Source organism: Tamandua tetradactyla, chromosome 4, assembly GCF_023851605.1.
Source record: "Tamandua tetradactyla isolate mTamTet1 chromosome 4, mTamTet1.pri, whole genome shotgun sequence".
In the NCBI taxonomy this organism is placed as follows: domain Eukaryota; kingdom Metazoa; phylum Chordata; class Mammalia; order Pilosa; family Myrmecophagidae; genus Tamandua; species Tamandua tetradactyla.
The window spans coordinates 14,036,936-14,060,536 of NC_135330.1; the positions used below are offsets into that span (position 1 = coordinate 14,036,936).

At 42.5% G+C, this 23,601-nt stretch overlaps 1 protein-coding gene and 1 pseudogene across 3 annotated transcripts in view; one reads left to right on the forward strand and one right to left on the reverse strand.

The window, feature by feature from the left end:
* CD244 (CD244 molecule) overlaps nucleotides 1-23,601 on the reverse strand; it is a 46,622-nt gene that overhangs the window by 17,559 nt on the left and 5,462 nt on the right. For all 3 annotated transcript variants that reach the window (XR_013174027.1, XM_077156641.1, XM_077156640.1), the window contains exons 2-3: nucleotides 1,699-2,025; nucleotides 1,336-1,611 (exon numbers count right to left, since the gene is read on the reverse strand). Coding sequence is in view for 2 of the 3 variants with exons in the window: in XM_077156641.1 (XP_077012756.1) it covers nucleotides 1,336-1,611; nucleotides 1,699-2,025 (603 nt within the window). In the remaining variant the exon portion in view is untranslated. The remainder of the gene's footprint in view (nucleotides 1-1,335; nucleotides 1,612-1,698; nucleotides 2,026-23,601) is intronic.
* Nucleotides 9,601-10,599, forward strand: LOC143680057 (heterogeneous nuclear ribonucleoprotein A1-like; annotated as a pseudogene).

Below are 23,601 nucleotides of genomic sequence, written 5' to 3' on the forward strand. Positions count from 1 at the left end.
GTGCTTTCCCCTTTGATGCCTACAAGGACATTAATATCTAACAGACCTGGTTCAAATTCTAGTCCTACTCCATAAGCTCTGTACCCATGGGCAACTTCATTAACCTTTCCGAGGCTCACTTTTCTCACCTGTAAAGGAAGATAATGTTAACTACCTATGGGACTTAATTTCCTGATCTAATATATGTGAAGTATCTGGTATGACAAATGCTACATCAACCCATTCATTCATTTTTTTTTTCATGGGCAGGCACCGGGAAACAAACCCAGGGCATGGCAGGTGAGAACTCCGCCACTGAACCACCATCACACCACCCCATTCATTTACTTTTAACTTGACAAACATTTATTGCACACCTACTAGGTGCCAAGCACCTTTCCATTTCATCTTCCTGCTACTCCTGACTCCACTGTTCTTCCTCTACATTTAGCCTCTTCATTTAACATTTTTATCATGCATGTAATCTGTCCAACCAATAAGGGAGAAGGGAAAGGAATTAAGTATTCCAGGCTCTGGCTGCCTAGGTTCATTACAAATTTTGTCTCATTAATCTTCATAGCAATCCTGTGAAGTACTTTATTGTTGCCATCCCCTTTTTACTTATGAGAAAAAATGAAGGTTCAGAGAGGTTAATGAATTTGCCTGTGATCACAGAGCTGGTGAATAAAGAAGCCAGAATTGGCATGACCCCAAAAGCCAGTGTCCTTGCCACTGAACATGTTGCCTCAGTCTTCTTCCCTTCTTTTTTGCCCACGAGTACGTCCCAATTTGGATGTAAGCTTTTTAAGGACAGGGACTGCGTGTTTTCTCCCTGTAACATCCATGCTGATGACACATTAAATCTTTGCTTTTCTAGTAAAAAGTGGTACAAATTTAATTCAGGTTAACATTTAGGATGAACCTTAGCAATGAGCCAAGAACTTTTCTAGGAACAGCTGGGATTGTCCCGATTGCTCCCACTGACCTCGGGTATTGCTGTTCGGTGGAGTTATTTCAGGGGACTATATAGCTTGGGCAAGTTATCACTCAGGAGGAGGAAGAGTTTTCCTTCAGCCTCCCAGAGGATGAAAACAATGGTCAGGAGCCATGGCAGGACCATAACTCACCCAACAACTATATATTCTCTGCTGTGAAAGAAAAACTTGCATCTCCCAGGAGACTCTTGGTGGAGATAAAACTCTTCCTGAACTAGGACAGGAAGCCAGAAGACAAGACCCAAGGAAAGGGCTGCGAAGCACTGGGGAAAGTAATCAGGGGATTACATGTCATTGCATATGGGTCTGACTATAGGGTCCAACCTTCAGCCCCTGTTATAGCCCAAAGTGCTCTGCTTACTCTTGTGGGCATTCAGACATTGCTGGGTAAGATTGAGGGTATCGTTTGCCCAGCTGACAGGGTTGCTGACTTCGCAGGTATATGTGTACAAGCCATCAGTATCAATCTGCGGCTCCAGGTGGGTTACGTTCCTCAGCATCGGGATCAGCTCACTTCCATTGTACCAAGCATAGCTAACATCACCATTACTGGAGACCAAGCAGGACAGAGTCACACGGCACAACCCCCTATCCAGGGCCTTCACCTGCGCTTGCAGGCGGGGCTTCTCAACATGATCTGGAAGCAGAGACTCTGATCAGAAAGGCAGTGAAATAAAAACACTGAAAGAGTGAGAAGAGCAGGATGAGCTGTTCTGGAACTCACCAAACACAAGAACCTGGAACCTGGTGGTTGAAACTCCCCCAGATGCACTGACGACCTCCAGGGTGTAGGAGCCACTGTCCTGCCGTTGAACTGCCTTGATATGAAGAGTCAAGTTCTTGATGGTAAATTGGAGTCTATTGTTGAAATGATTCAAAGCCAGACTTTTGTAGTTTGGACTGGAATCATTCTTCAAAGTCAGTATTACATAACTTGTTGCATCTGAGGACAACTGCACCCTCCATGTGACAGAGTATGCCTTTGGCTTTATGTTAGATGGCTGTAAGCACAGTGAAGTTCCTGAGAGGCCAGTGACATTGTGGGTAAAATCTAGGAATTCCAAGAAAGAGAACCTAGGCTGAAGGTGGCAGGAATGGTATTGGACTTAAGTAATGTGGGTAGTGGGGGTAACTTCCTTTAAACCAAGAGAAATGGGGAGAGATGAAAGGCCCATAGCCTGAGAGCACCTTAATGCGTACTTACCTCATCAGCCTCCCCTTCTCCCTGAGCTCTGTGCCCCTAGTCTGAAGGGGTCCATAGAACAACAATAGTAGCTAAAATCTAGAATGGTTACCATGTGACAGGAAGGTTTCTAAACACTTTATGTATTTTAACTATTTAACTTCACAATGATTTTATGAGGTCCTTTTACAGGTGAGGAAACTAAGAAAGAACTTATATGGCTGGTCAAAGCTGCACAGTGGAAAAGATGAGCTTGTGTATTAAGCACATTTTCTAGCTTCTGTAAATTGATGCCTTAACATCTTTAGGTGTCCTCAGATGGCCAAGCCTACTTATGCATCTTGTTAAGCCTAGGTAATTTCCATTTGCAGGGGCACCACTTTCAAATATAATCAACCAATCTTACACTAGGGTGACTTTGAACCTCTACTTTCACATTTACCAAAAAAAAAACTAGACTAAAACACTTCCTGGACTGTACAACAGTGGCTCAGTGGCAGCATTCTTGCTTGCCATGCCAGAGACACGGGTTCAATTCCAGGAGCCTGCCCATGCAAAAAGAAAAAACACTTTCTTACCTCCACTTACTCCTTCTGCCTTCTGACCAACACTGGTGTTTTACCTAGGTGTCCCTGTATGGTGTGCTGCCCTCTCCCCAGGGAATTGTGAACATCATAAATCTGCATCTGGCCTTACCATACCTCACACAAAGCAAAATGAACAAAACTTCTTAAAACCCAATTTGTTTTTAGGACAGGAACTCTTAACCATGATGTTATAAAAACTATAGTTTCTTCCCACAGCTCTGAGGCAACCACTAGTGGCTAGTTGTGGCTGCTGTCACAACCGAACAGCCACATCCAGCAAGGTGAGTTCATGCTCCATCCTCTGTCCTCACATCGAGCTGGAGTCACACTTCCCTCTTGTAACACTTGGCACATTGGATTATGGTCAGGACTTGCGATGGTTTTAAGGTTTTATACCTACCAGAAAAGATCATGTTCTTAAAGCTAATCCGTTCCTGTGGGTGCAGACCTATTGTGGGTGGGACTGCTTGATTAGGTTATTTCAGTTGAGGCATGCCCCAGGAGGGTCTTATGAAAGAGTGATTTATAAGACATGAAATTCAGAGAAGCTCAGAGAGAAGGACACAATGAAGCAGAGAGAAAACACAGAAACAGAGAGGAAGCCACTGAAACCCAAAAGCTGGAAGCAACAAAACCTGAGAGAGACCAGGAGATTTTGCCCTGTGCCTTGAGGATCACCAGTAGTTCATCTTCAGAGTGAAAGCATTGACTATTGATGCCTTGGTTTGGACATTTTCATGGCTTTAGAACTGTCAACTTGTAAGTTAGTAAATCTCCATTGTAAAAGCCAACCCATTTCTGGTCTTTTGCATTTTGTCAGTGCATTTCAGTCTATTGTGTACCCCAGAAAAGCCGTGTCCTTTAATCTTCATTCAATATTGATGGGTGACATCTTTTTTATTGTTTCCATAGAGATATGACTCACCCAATTGTGGGCGGTAACTTTTATTAAATGGTACCCATGGAAATATGTCTCCACCCACTCAAGGTAGGGTTGTTTACTGGAGCCCTTAAAGAGGGAACCATTTTGAAAATAATGGTGGGGGTAAGGGGTAAAATAAATTGGGTAGATCAAAATACTGTGGTCAATGAGAGGGAGGAGTAAGGGGCATGAGATGTATGAGTTTTTTCTTTTATCTTTTTATTTTCTTTTCTAGAGTGATGCAAATGTTCTAAAAATGATCATGGTGATGAATACACAACTATGTGATGATATCGTGAGCTATTGATTGTATATCATGTATGGACTCTATATGTATGAAGATTTCTCAATAAAAATATATTTTTTTAAAAAAGGGAACCATTTTGGAAAAGCTTTAGAGTCCATGTAGCCAGAGACCTTTGGAGAAGAAGGAAAAATGCCCCTGGGGGAGCTTCATGAAACAAGAAGCTAACAAGATAATCTAGTCAGTTGGATTTTATTCAATTGATTGAAGACTTTTAAGGGAGAAGAGAGAATTTTCACTGCTTCTTCAGCCAGCAAGCCTCTCTTATAGAGTTCATTGATGCCCTTCATCAGGGTTGCCAGCCTTGCAGCCTGCCTTGCAGGTTTTGTACACTTGCATTCCCACAGTTGCATGAGACACTTTAATAAATCTTGTATTTTCAGATATTGCCTGTTGGTTCTGTTTCTCTAGAGAACCCTGACTAGTATAGCTTGGTACTAGGAGTGGTTCTTGAGAACTAGAATCTTAAAAATGAGGTTTCACAATTGGTTTTCTACTCTGATTTAACTCAAAAGCACTAATTACTCTGTTTCCAATATTCAAGATGACACTGACAGCCCATGGTGTGAGTCGGCAATGGAAATACACAAAATATCACCATTTGATTCTGTTAATTATACACTTATATGGGAGAAAGTGTTTTTGACATATTAATGGAGTTTTGTGGAGTTAAGTGGTATAATGATGTTGGCTGGTTGTTCTTAGATACACTGGATACAACTAAGGGGGGAAGGGATGCACTGAAGGCTTAAAATTTGAAACTTAAAAGCTGTATGAAAGATGTAAAGGTTTCTATGTGTGCCCTGAAAGAAGATCTAATCACCTGTGGTCATAGACTTGAGATTCTGAAAACCAAACCCAGAGTCTTATTGTGTGAATAGCAGATTTAAAATGTAAACTAAATTCTCAACCTTGTAAGGTGTCTGTTGTCAAAGTAAGACTTTGATTGGATCCTGAAACTTGTGATGGGGATATGTGGGTTGATAAAAGTGGCAATGGGGACATGGATTCTCTGAGTCTTTGCTAGATAGACCTGCAATGGTCTATCCTGAGGAAACAGTTGCCCCATCTCAGGCCTGCCTGAAGAAAGCACTTGCTGACCTCCAGCTTGCCTTGAGGAAATAGCTTCTGAGGCTCCAGTCTGCCCTGAGGAGTCTGTCGTCCAATCTCCACCTAACGAGATTAACCCTTCAGTGCCTGCTAAATCTCCCCTGAGGAAACAGTCCTCACTCCTTTGTCTGGAGTGATTAATGCTGCTTCATGAGATGAAACTGCAACAGAATGGCCTGAGATAATTGGCTTGAAAGACATTTCTAATTCTTTTCATGACCCACCCCAACCATCCCTCTTTTCTTCAAGACCTACAACTAGACTAAAGTCCCAACAAGCCCTGAAAGGTGAGGCACAAAGTGTGACTCATGAGGAGGTATGCTATACTCCAGAAGAACTGCATGAGTTTTCCAATTCATATAAACAGAAATCAGGGGAATATGTGTAGAAACGGATATTAAAGGTGTGGGATAATGGTGGAAGAAATATAAAGTTGGATTAAGCTGAATTTATTGATATGGGCCCACTAAGCAGAGATTCTGCATTCAATGTTGTAGCTCAAGGGGTTAGAAGAGGCATTAACAGTTTGTTCAGATGGTTGGCTGAAACATGGACCAAAAGGTGGCCAACATTTAGCTGAGGCTGAAATGCCCGAACTGCCCTGGTATAATGTAGATAAGGGAATTTAGAGACTTAGAGACAGGAATGTTAGAGTGGATTTATCATGAAAGACCTGCTCACACACCTAATGTCCAGAAGATACAGTTTTCACCAGGACTTTGAAGAATAAATTTGTGAAACTAGCTCCATCATCTCTGAAGAGCTCTGTAGTTGCCTTTCTCTGCAAGTCAGATATTACTGTGGGAGCTGCTGTCACTGAGCTAGAATCCTTAAACACAATGGGGATGAGCAGATCCTTAGTTGACAGAAGCCATGGGGCAACAATTAATCACTATAGACAAGGTAGGCATGGCCATCATAATGGACAGCAGACTCAAAGCAGTAATCAAAACAATCTGACTCTCAGAGATTTGTGATGTTGGCTACTATATCATGGGCTGTCTACTCAATTCTTGCTTGAGCTGTATAAGCAGAAGAGTTCTAGTCAAGTGAACACAAGTCTAACCTGAATTGCAAAAACAGATAGTCACATTCCCTTAGATAACTCCCAGACTTGAGACAGTTAACAGACCCAGAGCCCCTTGAATGAGGGGAAGGTCAGGTATTCTTGGAGAAGGACCCTTTTAAACTGCCCAAAATGTACACTGCTTACCTTCCTCGCAGCCTTTCCCAAGGAGATCTATGACTTTTTACCAGAGTAACTATGCACTGGGAAAAAGGAAATGATCAGATATTTTGTGGATTACTTGACACTGGCTCAGAAGTGACACTAATTCCAGGAGACCCAAAATGTCACTCTGGTCCACCAGTCAGAGTAGGGGCTTATGGAGGTCAGGTAATCAATGGAGTTTTAGCTCAGGTCCATCTCACAGTGGGTCCAGTGGGTCCGAGGACCCATTTTGTGGTCATTTCCCCAGTTCCGGAATATATAATTGGAATCAACATACTCAGCAACTGGCAGAATCCCATTAGTTCCCTGACTCATGAAGTAAGGGCTAATGTGGTCAGAAAGTCCAAGTGGAAGTCACTAGAACTGCCCCAACCCAGCAAAAGACTGAATCAGAAGCAACACTGGATTCTTGGAGGGATTGTAAAGATTAGTGCCTTTAAGGCACTTAAGGACTTGAAGGAAGCAGGGGTGGTGATTTCCACTACTTCCCCATTCAACTCTTCTATTTGGCCTGTGCAGAAAAGAGATGGGTCTTGAAGGATGACAGTGGACTATCATAAACTTAACCAGGTGGTGACTCCAATTGCAGCTGCTGTTCCAGATGTGGTATCATTGCTTGAACAAATAAACACATTCCCTGGTACCTGGTATGTAGCCATTGATCTGGAAAATGTTTTTTTTCCCCAATAACTGCTAGTAAGGACCACCAGAAACAATTCGAATTCAGCAGTATACCTTCACTGACCTACTTCAGGGCTCTATCAATTCTCCAGCCCTATGTCATAATCTTGTCCACAGGGATCTTGATCATTTCTCCCTCCCACAAGACATTATACTGATATTATGATGATAGGACCTAGTGAGCAAGAAGCAGCAACTACTCTGAACTTTTGGTTAGGCATTAGTATGTCAGGGGATGAAAGATAAATCCAACAAAAATACAGGGGACTTCCACTTCAGTGAAATTTCTAGGTGTCCAATGGTGTGGGGCATGTCTAGATCTCCCTTCTAAAGTGAAGGGTAAGTTATTGCATCTGGCCCCTCCTATGACTAAAAAAGAGGCACAATGCCTAGTTGGCCTCTTTGGATTTTAGAAACAACATTTTCCTAATTTGGGTATGCTACTCTGGCCCATTTATCGAGTGACCAGAAAAGCTTCTAGTTTTTGGTGGGGACCAGAACAAAAGGAGGCTCTGAGACAGGTCCAGGTTGCTTTGCAAGCTTTTCTGCCACTTGGACCATATGATCCAGCAGATTCAATGGTGCTGGAAGTGTCAGTGGCAAATAGAGATGCTGTCTGGAGCCTTTGGTAGATCCCTATAGGAGAATCAAAACATAGACCCTTAGGATTTTGGAGTAAAGCTTTACCATCCTCTGCAGATAACTATTCTCCTTTTGAGAAACATCTTTTGGCCTGCTTAACCATGGGCCACCAAGTTACCATGAGTTGCCTATTATGAACTGGGTGTTGTCTAACCCACCAACCCATAAATTTGGGTGTGCACAGGAGCACTCCATCATAAAATGGAAGTGGTGTATAAGAAATAGGGCTCAAGCATGTAGTTACATAAGGAAGGCACAAGTAGTTACATAAGAAAGTGACCCAAATGCCACATTACCTTCTCTTTCCCAGCCCAAAGCTATGGACCTTGAGGAGTACATTACACTCAGTTGATTGAGAAAGAGAAAACTTGGGCCTGGTTTACAGATGGTTCTGCACAATATGCAGGTACCACCCAGAAGTGGACAGCTGCAGCACTAAAGCACCTTTCTGGAATGTCCTTGAAAGAAAGTGGTGAGGGGAAATCCTCTCGTGGGTGGAACCTCAAGCAGTGCAACTCCTTGTACATTTTGCTTGGAAGCAGAACTGGCCAGAGGTGCATTTGTACACTGACTCATGGGCTAATGGTTTGGCTGGAAGGTTGGGTCTTGAAAGGATCATGATTGGGAAATGATGATAAAGAGATCTACAGAAAAAGTATGTGGATAGACCTTTCTGAGAGGGCAAAAAACACGAATATGTTTGTGTCCCATGTGAATGCTTGCCAGAGGGTGACTTCAGAAATGGAAGGCTTTAATAATCAACTGGATAAAGATACAATGTCCCCAGACATTTCTGCAATAGACCAATGGGATCATGAACAAAGTGAGCATGGTGGTAGGGATGGAGGTTATGAATGGGCTCAGCAACATGGACTTCCACTCACTAAGGCTGACCTGTCTACGTCCTCTGCTGAGTCCCCAACCTGCCAGCTGCAGATCCATATTCAGTCCCTAATATGGCACCATTCCCCTAGGTGATCAGCCTCCTACTTGGTGGCAGGTTGATTACATTGGACCACTTCTATCAGAAGGGGCAGTAATTTGTTTAACAAATAGAGTAGGAATATAAACACACCCTAGATATGGACTTGCCTTCCCTATATGCAAGGCTTCAGCCAAAGCTACTATCCATGGATTTACAGAATGTCTTATTATCCATCATGATGGTATTCCACACAACATTGCTTCTGATCAGTGAACCCACTTCACAGAAAATGATTTGTGGGAATAGGCACATGACCATGGAATTCTCTGGTCTTACCACATTCCCCACCATCCAGAGGCAGCTGGGTTGATAGAACAGTGGAACGGCCTTTTAAAGAGCCCATAATGGTGGGCTGGGGCAACATTCTCCAGGAGGCTGTGTATGCTCTGAATCAGCATCCACTCTATGGTGTTGTTTCTCCTATAGCCAGGATTCATGGGTCCAGGAATCAAGGGGTAGAATGGGAGTGGCACTACTCATTATCACTTCTAGTGATCTACTAGAAAAAATTTTGTTTCCTGTCCCTGCAACCATAAGCTCTGCTGGTCTACAGATCTTCGTTCCAAAAGGAGGAGCACTCCTTCCAGGAGACACAGCAATGAGTCCATTGAACTGAAAGTTAAGACTGCCACCAGGCCACTCTGGGCTTCTCATGCCTCTGAATCAACAGCAAGAAGGTTATTACTGGTTTGTTTAGATGATTCATCCCAACTGTCAAGGGCAAATAGGACTGTTACTACACAAAGGAGGAAAAGAAGCATTTTCCCTTAGAGTGTCTGTGCTGGTTTGAAAGGATGTACGTACCCTAGAAAAGCCATGTTTTAATCCTAATTCCATTTTATAAATCCAGCTGTTTCTTCTAATCCCAATTCAGTACTGGATGTTTGAATCTGTAATTAGATCATGTCCCTGGAGATGTGACTCAATCAAGAGGGGTTGTTCAGGTGGATTAGGTGGAGCTTTTCTGCTCTTGGACGCCGCTGGGGAAGCATTGTTGAAGTCTTTCCTCTCACTGCCATCATGTCCAAGTCAGAGTCTCCTACAGAGCCTGAACAGCTGTGGGGGCTCTTCATCGGAGGGCTAAGCTTTGAAACAACCAATGAGAGTCTGAGGCGTCATTTTGAGCAATGGGGAACACTCACAGATGTGTGGTAATGAGAGATCCACATACCAAACGCTCCCGAGGCTTTGGGTTTGTCACCTACGCCAGTGTGGAGGAGGTGGATGCAGCCATGAATGCAAGGCCACATAAAGTGAATGGAAGAGTTGTGGAACCAAAGAGGGCTGTCCCAAGGGAAGACTCTCAAAGACCAGGTGCCCACTTAACTGTGGAAAAGATCTTTGTTGGTGGCATTAAAGAAGACACTGAAGAACATCACCTAAGAGACTATTTTGAGAGTATGGGAAAATTGAAGTGATTGAAATCATGACTGACCAAGGCAGTGGCAAGAAGAGAGGCTCTGCTTTTGTAACCTTTGATGACCATGACTCTGTGGATAAGACTGTCATTCAGAAATACCATACTGTGAATGGCCATAATGTGAAGTAAGGAAAGCCCTGTCTAAGCAAGAGATGGCCAGTGCTTCATCCAGCCAAAGAGGTCAAAGTGGTTCTGGAAACTTCAGTGGTGGTCGTGGAGGTGGGTTTTGTGGGAATGACAACTTTGGTCATGGAGGAAACTTCAGTGGTCATGGTGGTTTTGGTGGCAGCCGAAATGGTGGTGGGTATGGTGGCAGTGGGGATGGCTATAATGGTTTTGGTAATGATGGAAGCAATTTTGGAGGTGGCGGCAGCTACAATGATTTTGGCAACTACAACAATCAGTCTTCAAATTTTGGATCCAGGAAGGGAGGAAATTTTGGAGGCAGAGGTTCTGGCCCCTACGGTGGTGGAGGCCAATACTTTGCCAAACCACAAAACCAAGTTGGCTATGGTGGTTCCTCCAGCAGCAGTAGTTAAGGCAGTGGCAGGAGATTTTAATTCCAGGAAAAAAGCTTAGCAGGAGAGGAGAGCCAGAGAAGTGACAGGGAAGCTACAGGTTACAACAGATTTGTGAACTCAGCCAAGCACAGTGGTGGCAGGGCCTAGCTGCTACAGAGAAGACATGTTTTACACAATACTCATGTGTTTGAGCAAAAAACACAAAAGGACTGTATCTGTGACTAATTGTATAACAGGTTAGTTTAGTTTCTGTTCTGTGGAAAGTGTAATGCATTCCAACAAAGAGTTTTAATGTAGTTTTTTTTTTTTTTGCACCCATGCTGTTGATTGCTAAATGTAATAGTCTGATCATGATGCTGAATAAAGTGTCTTTTTTTAAATGTGCTGTGTAAAGTTGGTCTTTATCAAGAAACCATCTTGATAAACTGCACCAACAGTGTGAGGTTAGACTTCCTTCAGGGTGATGGCAGGTCCATTCAAAATTCATTTACATTTACTATCTTGTGGGCACAGAAACTTTTTCATTTTCAGAAACCTTGGTATAGTTGAACTGACAGTTACTGTGTTGTGACCTGGAGTTCATCAGTAAAAAGGGTCACCCAATCAAACTTATAGAATTTCATTTGGTTATAAAACTGACCATTGGTACATCCTATGCAATATATCCAAATTGAATAATGGTACCAGATTAAAATTATAGATAGGAAATGAACTTTTGTACCATCCATTATCATGTGAAATCAATAAACAATTTGATATTCTCTTGAAAAAAAAAGATAGATTAGGTGGAGATGTGTCTCCATCCATTCAGGTGGGTCTTGATCAGTTTATTGGAATCCTATAAAAGAGGAAACATTTTGGAGAAAGCTAGAGATTCTGAGGGAGCAGAGAATGACATAGCCACAAGAAGCAGAGAGTCACTAGCCAGCGACCTTTTAGAGATGAAGAAGGAAAATGCCTCCCAGGGAGCTTCATGAAACAGGAAGCCAGGAGAGAAAGCTAGCAGATGATGCTATGTTCACCAGGTGACTTGTCAGATGAGAGAGAAACCCTGACCATGTTCGCCATATGCCTTCTCACTTGAGAGTGAAACCCTGAACTTCATTGGCCTTCTTGAACCAAAGTATCTTTCCCTGGATGCCTTAGATTGGACATTTCTATAGATTTGTTTTAAATGGGACATTTCTTGGCCTTAGAACTGTAAACTAGCAACTTATTAAATTCCCATTTTTAAAAGCCATTCCATTTCTGGTATATTGCATTCCAGGAGCTAGCAAATATTAGAACAGTGTCTCTTAGTACTACCATGCCCTGTGATTAAAGTCAATGGGAAACTACAACAACACAATCTAGGCAGGACTACCAATAGCCCAGAAACTTTGGGAATGAAGGTCTGAGTCACCCCACCAGGCAAAGAACCACTGCAGCTGAAATGCTTACTGAAGGTAAAGGGAACATGGAGTGGGTAGTTAAAGAAGGTAGTGATAAATATGAATTTCAACTACATGACCAGTTTCAGAAAAGGACTATGATGGTATGAATATTTCCTCCTTGTTTTGTTATGAGTAGGTTTGTGTTCGTACATAAGGCAAATATTTTATTTTCTTCTTATCATATGACATAAGTTGTATTGTTCCTGTTATAGTTACAGGATATCAAATTTAAGAGTGAATGTTACCTAAGGACTTGCACCCTATTCTGGAGAGATTTAGTGCATTTCTGGTTGTACACAGGACATTTCTGGTTGTACACTAGTATTGCTAGGTGAAACAAATGTCTATTATTATGTTTTATTTAGAGACTGAGCATGATTTAAGGTGATGTGTATAGCTGCCAAGTAGACAAGGAGTGGACTATGATAGCTGGGTTCTGGTGTCAACTTGGCCAGGTGATGGTGCCAGTTATCCGATCAGGCAAGCACTGGCCTAACCATTACTGCAATGATACTTCATGGCTGGTTGATGAACCAGAAGGCTCGTTTATTAAATTATCAGCTGGTTGATTGCAGCTGTGACTGATAACATATATGATCAATTGAGGGTGTGTCTCTCGCAAACAAGATAGTCCAGTCCATTGGATTTGATCCAATTGGTTGAAGACTTTTAAGGGAAAAGGGAGAATTTTCACTTTTTATTCAGTCAGCGGGCCTTTTCTGTGGAGTTCGTTGATACCCTTCATCGGAGTTTCCAGCCTTACAACATGCCCTTCAGATTTGGGACTCTTACATTCCCACAGTTGCAGGAAACACTTTTATAATCTTATATTTACAGATATCCCCTGTTTCTCTAGAGAACCCTGACTAATACAGTGCCCAACATTATTAAGCCACAAGCAGCAAGAAGGTCCCACTACATATCTACCAAAATGGCTAACATTTAAAGGAGTGAAAATTTCAAGTGTTGGCAAGGGTGGGTAGCAACTGACACTTTCATTCATTGCTAATAGGAGTATAAATTGGTGCAACCACTTTGAAAAACTGTTTAACAATACCTTCTAAAGTTAACCTTACAGTGTGACCCAGAGAATCAGTGTCTGGGAATCAGGTATTCATGTTCACTAAAAACATAAACAAGAAGGGTCATAGTGGCTTTATTCGTAATAATTAGAAACGTGAAGCAAGCCAAATAGCTGTTACAATTAGATAAATAAATAAATTACGCTATATTCATGCAATACAGTATTGCATGGCAATGAAAAAGAATAAATTACTTCTACAGGCGACAAAGTGAATGGATCTCATCAACATGATGGTTACTAAAGAAGTTGTAACTTCTTTAGTATACACTATACACTATAACTAAACACAGAAGAGTGTATAGTGAACCATTCCATTTATATGCAGTTCAAAATCAGGAAATACTAGGGTTCATGGGTAGTTCAGTGGTTAGAATGCCTGCCTTTCGTGTGGGAGACCCAGGTTCGATTTCTGGACCATGCACCCAAAAAAAAATAATAATCAGGAAAAACTAAACTATGATGAGTGTGGTTAGAACACCGGTTACCATTGGAGGGTTATCAATTCGTAGGAGGCACTAAGAAGCCTGTTGGGAGCTAGAAGTGTTTTATATTTCCATGTGAGCAGTAATTACATGTTCACACATATGCCAAAGCTCACCAAGCTGTTCACTTAAGTTTTGTGCATATGTTTGTTATTAGATCTTGATTTAAAAGTACAAAAGTTAAAAGAGGAGTAATGACTACACCTCACCCAGTTGTTCTCACCACTAAACTAAGTAAGAGGTTCTTTGATAAGAGCAAATCGTGATATTGTCACCACGGACACTTTACCACAGCAAAAGTGGAGATATAGATTTCCTAACTCAGCTCAGCTAAACCCAAATATCAGAAAAGTCATCCTGATTCTAAGAAAGTTATTCAAAGGACAATCAGAAATCGATGGTTTAGGAAACTTACGTGGGTGAAGTAGACTAGAAAGGAGATCAGGTCAATAGAATTCCTGCCCCTAGTCAGGACAATAGAAAATGTCTCAAGATACTATCAAATGCGCTGGGGGAGGGGAAGGGGCCAGGAGAGGATTATCCCAATTTGAAAACCACTGCTTTAAATATTGGGATATAAGACAAGGTTTCTACTCTCAGGAACCTTATATTCCAGTTGGGGTAGACTCTACAATTAAGTGAAAAGTTAAGCAAAAGTCTTTCAGAGAGGCATAAGTGCCATCAAGAAAGGTTGTGGGGTATTTTGGTTTGGTTTTATTTTTCAGTTAATATTTAATTTTAATAATATTTGTTTATGTTTGAACAGTGTTTTAGTTTGCTAATGCAGCCAGAATGCAATATACAAGAAATGGGTTGGCTTTTATAAAGGGGATTTATTAAGTCACAAGTTTATGTTAAATTGCAAGGCCTTAAAAATGTCCAAACTAAGGTATCCAGATAAAGATACTTTGACCCTGAAGAAAGGCCAATGTCTGTCACATGGGAAAGTACGCATTTGGTGTCTGCTAATCCTTGTTCCCGGTTCTGTTGCTTCTAGAGACTGATTCCAGTGGCTTCCTCTCTAAGCATCTGTGGGCCCACACTTAGCTACTCTGGGCCAAAACTCTGGGTTTCATCACTTAGCTTAGCCAGATATTTACTCTCTTCAGGTTCTGGCTTTTTCTTTGAAACTTTGCTTAGCACCCAGGCTACATCGGTCCACACTCCAAGCTTCTCCAAATGTCTGCCAGCTCTGAAGCAACTAAGCTTTTTCCAAAATGTCTCCCCTTTTAAAGGACTCCAGTAAACTAATTGAGACCCACCTTGAATGGGTGGAGTCACATCTCCATCTAATTAAAGGTCACACTCACAATTGAGTGGGTCAGTCTCCATGGAAACAAGTCAATCAAAGATTCCTCCCTAAATAATAGGCCTGACCCCACACGATTGGATCAAGATTGAAAGAAATTGGCTTTTCTGGGGTACACAACAGTTTCAAACTAGCACAAACACTCAGCAATGCATAGAGAAAAAATCTTCAGTGAATGTTTACACACAGTTTGAACATGTACTTTAAATATTCACTGGAGAAAGAGGGGTGAATTCACAGTAAAGAAACCTTTTAAAAAATCCTTATTTTAAATTAAAGCCTATAAAAACACTTCTCTGAATGCATAGCTTAAGACTCTAAACTCACCTACCAGCAACTGTACAATATTACCCCACCACCATGTGCAGGAGTCAGTGGACAGCGCAGAGGTGAACAGAGCCTGCGGGCCAATCCCACCCAAGACACAAAACCTTGCGTGGCTACATCTAAGCCTGGGAAATGCCCAACTTGGACATGGCTACTTCTCTGTAGCCAACTCCCAGCCAGGGGCCTCAACTACTTCTGAGATCTCCTTCATCTGGATGCTGGGAGAATTACAACCCCAGTAATTTAGATACAAATTCATACTTTTATTTCCTCCAGGAAGAATAAGGGTGGGCAACGTTTGCACTCTTCTCAAATGTTGCAATTAAAATATGTGGAAGACAGGAACCGCTTCAGAGTAACCAAAAAGAAAAAGGAAGAAACAGCCTTACTTGTACCAGCAGAGTATTAACTTTGTTCAAAGCCAAGACCAAAAAGAGATTAGTTTATCTGGGTAAAGCACTTCAGAGAAAGGGGGTACTAAGCAACCTTCACTCTGCTGTGCAAACATCCTGTACAAGAGTAAATCATCATCAGTCATTGGTGGGGTACAGTCAAGGCACTAAACAGCACCCCACCTTGGACTTAGCCATGAAAAGCACCTCAACCTCTGTTCAGCTTTTAGACAGCACCAGGAGGCCATTATCTAAGCACATATGCTCTTCCACTGACATCTTCTGCATGTTCTCACTCAACTGCATGTCCCAATAAAACTAACTTAACACAGGTAGGAGTTAAGTTTCTTTGGAACCCATAGGCACTATGCGGGGGTGTGAGGGGGGTGGGGAAAGCTTGTGAAGACAGCAGGGATGCTCCGCAACATCTTCTTCGAACCCCTGCTCTCCGGTATGTCTAGGTGTGCTCGTTCTCATTTCTAAAGTTAAGCTGTTCATTTCAACAAGACAGTGGCTTTGCCTTTAACCTTAATGACAGTAAAGAAAAGGGAAAGAATACTTAATGAATTCTTCTAAAAAATCATTATGCCATGCTCAAGAGTTTAATCAGGATTTGTTTGTTTCTGATTTACTCCAGAATGAAGTCTGATGGGCTCTTAATCGACCTTGTGAAGTAGATTGGGGATGGGGATCCCTAAGATCAAGCAATTTGTTTACAAAAGCAACAGATTCCAGAGTTGTGTAAAAATCCTAATAATGTCAAAATAATCTTCATCTTTGATACAAAAACAAAGATGCTAACTCCTTTAGCTTCGTTTCCCACAATAGCCTTTAAAACAGCAACAGATGCGGTCTCAAAAACTGCGTTTCGAGTCTAGTGGAAAATGAAAGTGAAGGACAAGGGTGGGCAATGTTCATGCTCTCCTCAATTGTGGCCGTTAAACATTCCAATGACGGGAGTCACATCAGAGTAACAGCAGTTGCTTCTTTAGAAAGCATCAGAGAGCCCTCTAGTGACCGTGAAGGGGGTTCCTGCAGAGTAGACTGGCAGGCAATGGCAGACTGGAGACAGAGAAGCAGTTGGGAGTGTTTATAAAGGAAAAGGTGGGGAGGGGATGTTCCTTTGGCTAACAGTGTATTCACAATTAGAAAAACGCATCCTTAAGTACTTCTAACCTGAGTAACATTTACAAATGTTATGTGAAATCTCACACGAAAATTCATTTGTCCGGTTCCTGTGTCTTCCCCAATTTTTGTCCTTTGTTAGTTCACATTTCAAGAGAGAGGTGGCATGCAACACCAAGGAAACTGTGTCCCAGCCCTTAGGTGCACTCTCCACAGAGGTGGCTTAGAAACAGGCTCTGCTCTCTTTCATCTCCCACTTCACAGCTCTCTTACCTCCTATACCTAAAACACACTAGATATAGAGTCTTCAGCTTCTACCTCAACAGACCCCTCCTCAGCTGCTCAGAGCTTCAAGCGATAGGTTTACTGTGCACCAAGAGGCTTGGAAGAGTGGTGCTATCGCTGGTGGGTCAGAAGTGTACTTCCTCGGCCGGGCATGTATACTGTGCAACAGCACCATGGACCACCCACCCCGGTACCCGAGGCAGAAGTGTAGAAAACTAGCCTGGACTTAGATCAGTGGACGGTCCTAAGCCCAGAGGTGACACAATACTCTGTGTAAGTCCGTTTTGATGCTCTCCTGCTAAAGCAAGGCCTTTCAGTCAGTGTGGTTGCAGCATTTCTGAAGGCAACATTATTTTCACATATCATTAGAACGAGTTCCAGGTCTTGGAAATCTTGGAGTTGAGAAACATCTTTGTCCTTTCTTAACAGAGTATTGAGTAACTTCTGATCTTCTCCACTCGATCTGGATTACCACCGAGGTCACAGCAACTCACTCTGAGAAATTCTGGGCAGGTGAACTCTTGTCGGTTCAGTTCAAGTTCAATGAAATAACTGTCTCAAAGTCTCGGGCTCTGAACATTCACCTTGAGTTCCAGCACTTGTACATTAAACAGAAATGCTCCCGTGAAGAAAACTGGCTGCAATGCCGGAGCAGATCCTGCATGAACCCCAAGAAAGTTTTTAAAGATGATGTAACAGAGTGACTGAGGGGGTCTGGGGAGTTGTCTAGGTGCACGGCCAGGAAAGACCTCTCTGAGGAGGTGATATTTGAGCTGAGAAATGAAAGATAATGAAGATCTAGTGATGGGAGAAACTAGAAGAAAAATATTCCAGGTAGGAGCAACAGAAAGTTGTAAAGGTTGGGAATTCAAAGACAGGGAACCAAGTAAAGGGGCAAGCCTTATGCAGTATAATAGGGATAGAAGAACGAAGAAATACGTTCTTAGTGATTGGCAGTATTTGAATAGAAACAGATTCACAAAATGAGTCTTCATTTCCTAGAAAACAGAATATCACCTCCGTTGGCCTTGGAAAAGAGAAAAAAAAAATACAGGGTGGTGCGATGGTGGCTCTGTGACCAAATTTTCACCTGCCATGCCAGAGACCTGGATTTGATTCCTGGTGCCTGCCCATGCAAAGATAATGAAAAATACATTCAAGAGACTGGACCAGGTAAGTGGGGTCTGGGAAAGTTGTTAATAGAATTTTACATAGAAAGATGGATGTGATCTTGCTGCTCATAAAGCCCCTCATACATAACAAGCAAGTGCTAAAGGATGAAGATATGGGATGCCAGAGACTAGACAATTGGCCATGGCAATGTCAACGTGCAAAGGTCAAGGGTAACTCCCAAAAGAGCAGGAGCCACACCGATGGGTATACATTTCATTAGCCAAGCACTGGGCTAAGAGACAAGTATTCAAATCTCCACTCTACTCTATCTAAAGCATTCATGGGCTGAAATCACAGATGGATCTTGAGGTAATGCCAGGAAAGCAAAACAAACCAAGTCTCAGCTTTCCAGGATGGGAGCACGAGGAGCAGAACTAGCCACAAAAGACCATTAGGCAGGGACAGTATGTTAAATAAGAAATGGAAGCCACATAATAACAAGAGATGAACAGGATTAAAACAGACATAGGTCAGGGTAATAGCTGAGAGCTGTGAGGGGCCAGCATTGTTGATGCATGCATGGGTGTAGATTCGTGGCTCAGAGGCAAGGTCAAAATTCAGCCAGTACATACCGATACAGCTGTCTCAGTTACTCAAAGCTGGCAGGTATTATGATTGGTTGTTGCTCTTGCTGTACCTACAGGTAAGTATTTTTTACATCAGCCCTATTTATTAAAGATGTGGATTGTTAAGGATACTTAATAAAGGAAAAGACCCATCCCTGTCTTAATGTGCTTAGACTCTAGAGAAGGGTAGATCTAAAATAGCCAGCTAAGATGTGGATGCCACAAAATGTGCTATGGAGGTATGTGCAAGGTGTGATACAAATGTAAGTAAAGGATGCCTTCCTTTGTGCTGGGCATTACGGATGGCTTCCCGGAGGAGTTGACCTACGAGCTGCCATTGAAAGACGGTAGGTAAGGGAAGGAGTGGGGATGAGGATGTCGCAGGTTGAGGAGCAACACAGCACAGGCACCCACGTTTCTTACTAGGGATCTGGTAAGAATGGCAGCAAAGTGCTCGCCAGCAGGTTTAAGAGTAAGGTGATGGATAAAGAACACCTAGGGGGTTATACAAGATTCTACAAAGGCTCCATGCACAAGAGTAACTGTCCAGAAAGCTGCAGCCTCCAGATGGGTCCCTGGACCAGATAAGTCCTGAAATGCAGAGGGTCCAGCCTCTCCAGAACATCAGTGTGGTAGTTAGATTCAGTTGTCAACTTGGCCAGGTGAGCATACCTAATCTTGTTGCTGTGGACATAAGCCAATGGTACGTGAACCTCATCTGTTGCTAAGTACATCTGCAGTTGGCTAGGAGGTGTGTCTGCTGCAATCAGTGACGTTTGACTTAATTGGCCGGTGCTTAAATGAGAGAGGGCAATGTAGCACAGCCTAAGCAGCTCAGCATTCCTCATCTCAGCACTTGCAGCTCAGCCCAGGCCTTTGGAGATGCAGAAAGAAGTCACCCCGGGGAAAGTTGTTGGAACCCAGGGGCCTGGAGAGAAGACCAGCAGAGACCATCCTGTGCTTTCCACGTAAGAAAGAACCTCAGTGGAAAGTTAGCTGCCTTTCCTCTGAAGAATTAACAAAATAAATTCCTTTTTATTAAAAGCCAATCCGTCTCTGGTGTGTTGCATTCCGGCACCTAGCAAACTAGAACAATCAGCTAGTTCCATCCTCCTATCACATATTTTCGACAGCCCCTTCCAACATGAAAAAGTTAGAATGGACATAGCCCAAATACCCTTAAAGAGTAGAAGAAAGATCAAAGGTGATGACAGAGTTATACAGAGAACGTAGGGTTTAACAAATGAGTATGAGTGCTGAATCATTATTTGATATTTCTTTTAGTCTCCAGTACCTTAGAGCAGCTAGTAATAAAAACCTAAAAGTGTGGAATTGTAACCCATACCAAACTCTGAAATCTCCTCTACAATTAATTGCTGTGCTGTGCTGTGCTTTGAAATTTATTGTTTTTTGTATATATGTTATTTTTCACACACAAAAAAAGAAAAAAGGTCAATTGTGATGATAAATGCACAGCTATATGATGATATTCTGAACCATTGATTGTTACACCGTGGATGATTACAAGATATGTGAATATATAATATATATCAATAAAAATAAAATGAAAGAGTAAGATGATGAAACATGATTTTAATTTTGAAGATTATTGTGGTTGTATTATTTTATTTTATTCCCACCTTTTATAAAATTGTGAAATGTAGCTGAAATGCTTAAAAACGCCTAAAACATAAATATATATATGTAATGAATTAAGTAAATTCTGCAGTCACCATCCAGGTCAAGACATAGAACTCTTATTCTAATTCTCCTCTGCTATCACAAAAGTGATATTTTTTTAAAGTAGATTTATATAGGAAAATGGTAAACGATTGACCAGACTGTTAAATACTAGGGAATCAACTTTGTGATCTACAGCCATGACCCTTGTTTCAGTTTGCTAATACTGTCAGAATGCAATATACCAGAAATGAATCGGCATTTTTAAAAGGGATTTATTAGGTTACAAATTCCAAGGCCATGAAAATGCCCAAATTCGGGCCTCAACAAGAGGATATCTTCACTCAAGAAAGGCCGATTCCTGTCAGGTTTCACCACCACATGGGAAGAGATATGGCAACGCCTGCTGGCCCTTTGCTCCCAGCTTTCATTGCTTTCAGCTTCTGATTCTAAAACTCTCCTCTCTGAGCTTCTGTCTGTCTCCAAGCATCTCCAAACATCTGTGTCTGAACTTTCCAACTTGTTCCTCTCTTTAAAGGACACCCATAAACTAATCAGGACTTACCTTGAATGGACAGGGTTACATCTCCATCTAATCAAAAGGTCCCCCCTACAATGGCTCTGCCTCCACAAGATTGAATTAGAGGTAAAAGAACATGGCTTTTCTGGAGTACAGAACAATTTCAAACCAGCACAACCCTATACTGTCATTTTTTTAATTATACCATTATATTTTATCTTATATGATATTTTATTAGTTTATATGATATTTATTAGTTTGGGTTTGTTTACACATAAAAAGGAGCCAGGAAGGAAGCTACTGGAGCAAGAATACCAGGTGTTGTTTCCTTTTGATTGGGTTTTGTTTTATTTTTTTTTTTCACATGGACAGTCTCTGGATAATGAACTAGGGTCTCCAGTATGGCAAGTGAGAACTCTGCCACTGAGCCACCGTGGCCTGCTCGGATTAGGTTTTTAAGATGGGATACAAATGTCCTTCTGACAAATGCAGAAAGAGAGCATTTGAAGAAAAAGCTAGAGATGACATAATGGGCAGAGGAGGTCCTGGGCAACCTCCTGGAGGAAGCAGTTGTGCCAAGTACCCGGGGAAGACTGGACAAGATCAGCAGAAGGGCATCCTCGCGCTGAGCAGGGGGCAATGTGGTCATTCCCAGAATATATGAGGTGAGTCGCCTTTGGGAGACTGCTGGCCAAGCTGATAGAATCCCTCTCTTGTGGCCTAGGTTTTCTTGGAGAAGGAGGTCATCAGCTGATGGCAAGTTTGATGACAGAACATGGCCTTGAAAAGATGGACAATGCTGGAAATGGGAGACAGTGTGGGCCAGAAACTAGGATTCCCAGGACACTGAGAGGGGATATGAATCTGTTGCTGGATTTTCTCCTGTAGCAATTCAACAGTCCAGTGTGGGAAGAGAAAAGATGGGTGGAATGAGCTAGGGATGGAAGGGGGGGACACAGGGGTGGGCACAGTGGAAAGGCAAATGGGTAGGGAAGGATGACTAGGTGCTGTGACCCCTAGAAAAGATCTCAGCCCCTGTCCCAGAGGGATGTACACACCAAACGGGTAGACTAGAAATACCAGTATGAAAAGAGAACGTCACCACAAATGCTCAAATGCTCAGTGAGAGAAGGCAGAGGGCAACAAGTACAGTGGAGTTCAGAGGAGGGAAAATGCAGCAGACTTCAGTGGTCAGAGAAGCCCCCAGAGGGCCACCGCTGTTGTGGTTGCTGCTCAGCAGCTTCTGGGTCCTTTTCCGGTGGTTAAGAGAGGATGGGGTGAGACAGTAAGTCTGCAAGGAAGGAGCGGGGTGCAGTGGGAGGCAGAGACCAGGTAATTAGCTCCCACTGCCTCTTAGCAAGAAGTGAGCAGCAAGTGTAGAGGAACAGCAAGGAGATAATTTGACCCATTCCAGTGTCCACAGACAGTTCCTGTTCTTGGTGGCTCTGAGGCAAGAGGCCTGAGCCTGAGAGATGGGGAAGGGGAGATTTTCAGAGCAAGGACAGTGTCAACCGGCCAAAAGGATGTTGAAGTTTTCTCAGCTTAGGTCTATGACACCAGACATGGAGTGGAGACAGTACAGCAGACGGCCTGTTGGGGACTGAATGAACAGAACTCAGAGAGACCCCAAAAGCAATAGAGCATGGCCAGCCTTTGTCAGGTCGAACGTGTAAAGCAGACAAAGGATCTTTCAGGGCCCACAACCCCACTTCATCCCCTCTCTTCCTCTCAACTTGGGGGCTTCACATTGACCATTTTGACTATTTTCCTCTGGCAAAGCAGCCCCCTTACCTCCATCACAACTTACATAGCTCAAGGTCCGCTCACTCAGGGCCTCTCTCCTCATATTCGTATGAGTTAACAGAATAGACACGTTCATGATACTGTCTTCCTCCAAGTTTACAGGTGTACTCGTCTTTCACATTTTCCCACTCAGACCATGTTTTCCATGCTTTGGTTAGGCTGTTCCTTCAGCTTAATGCCTTCCTATCTTATCGCTACCTCCTGAACTCTTATTTTTCCTTCAAGACCAACTAGTTCCCCACTGTTCCTACCTAGAAGGAGCCTCCATCTTCTTAGTTCCCTTTATTCTCTAAAGGTATCTTGTCTATCACTGAAATTCAGCTATTGCAGACTTCCCTTCTCATTATCTGTACCTATTTCCCCTACCAAGAATTTGAAAGATTCTTGAGGACAGAACCAACCTCTTATTTTGTTTCCTCCACAATACATCACATCATTCTTGGAACATTATAGGAGTTTAATGAGTCTTCATTTGGTTAATTAATTATTAATCAAATTCAAGAATGCATCTTATTTAACCCCAAAGAATGACTCTAATGGTTGAAACTTCATGCAGAATATCCGGAAGCCACAGATGTGTGGTTGCCTTGGCTTCCGCCTGTCACCATGCTGACCCACACCTCTGTGCTTTCAGTTCCCATTTTGCACCCCCTCAGAATAAAAAGTCAGTGGCCCTAAAGCAATATGGAACTCTCGCACACCACTTAATTCAATTACTTTGGAAAACAGTTTGGCAAAATCTGACAGAGGTTGATATACTTGTGCCCTCCTCATCCAGCAATTCTACCCTTCAAAATATATCCAGCAAACATGCATGAACATCATACATGTCCAAAAGACTCATAGCCACATTCTTATAATG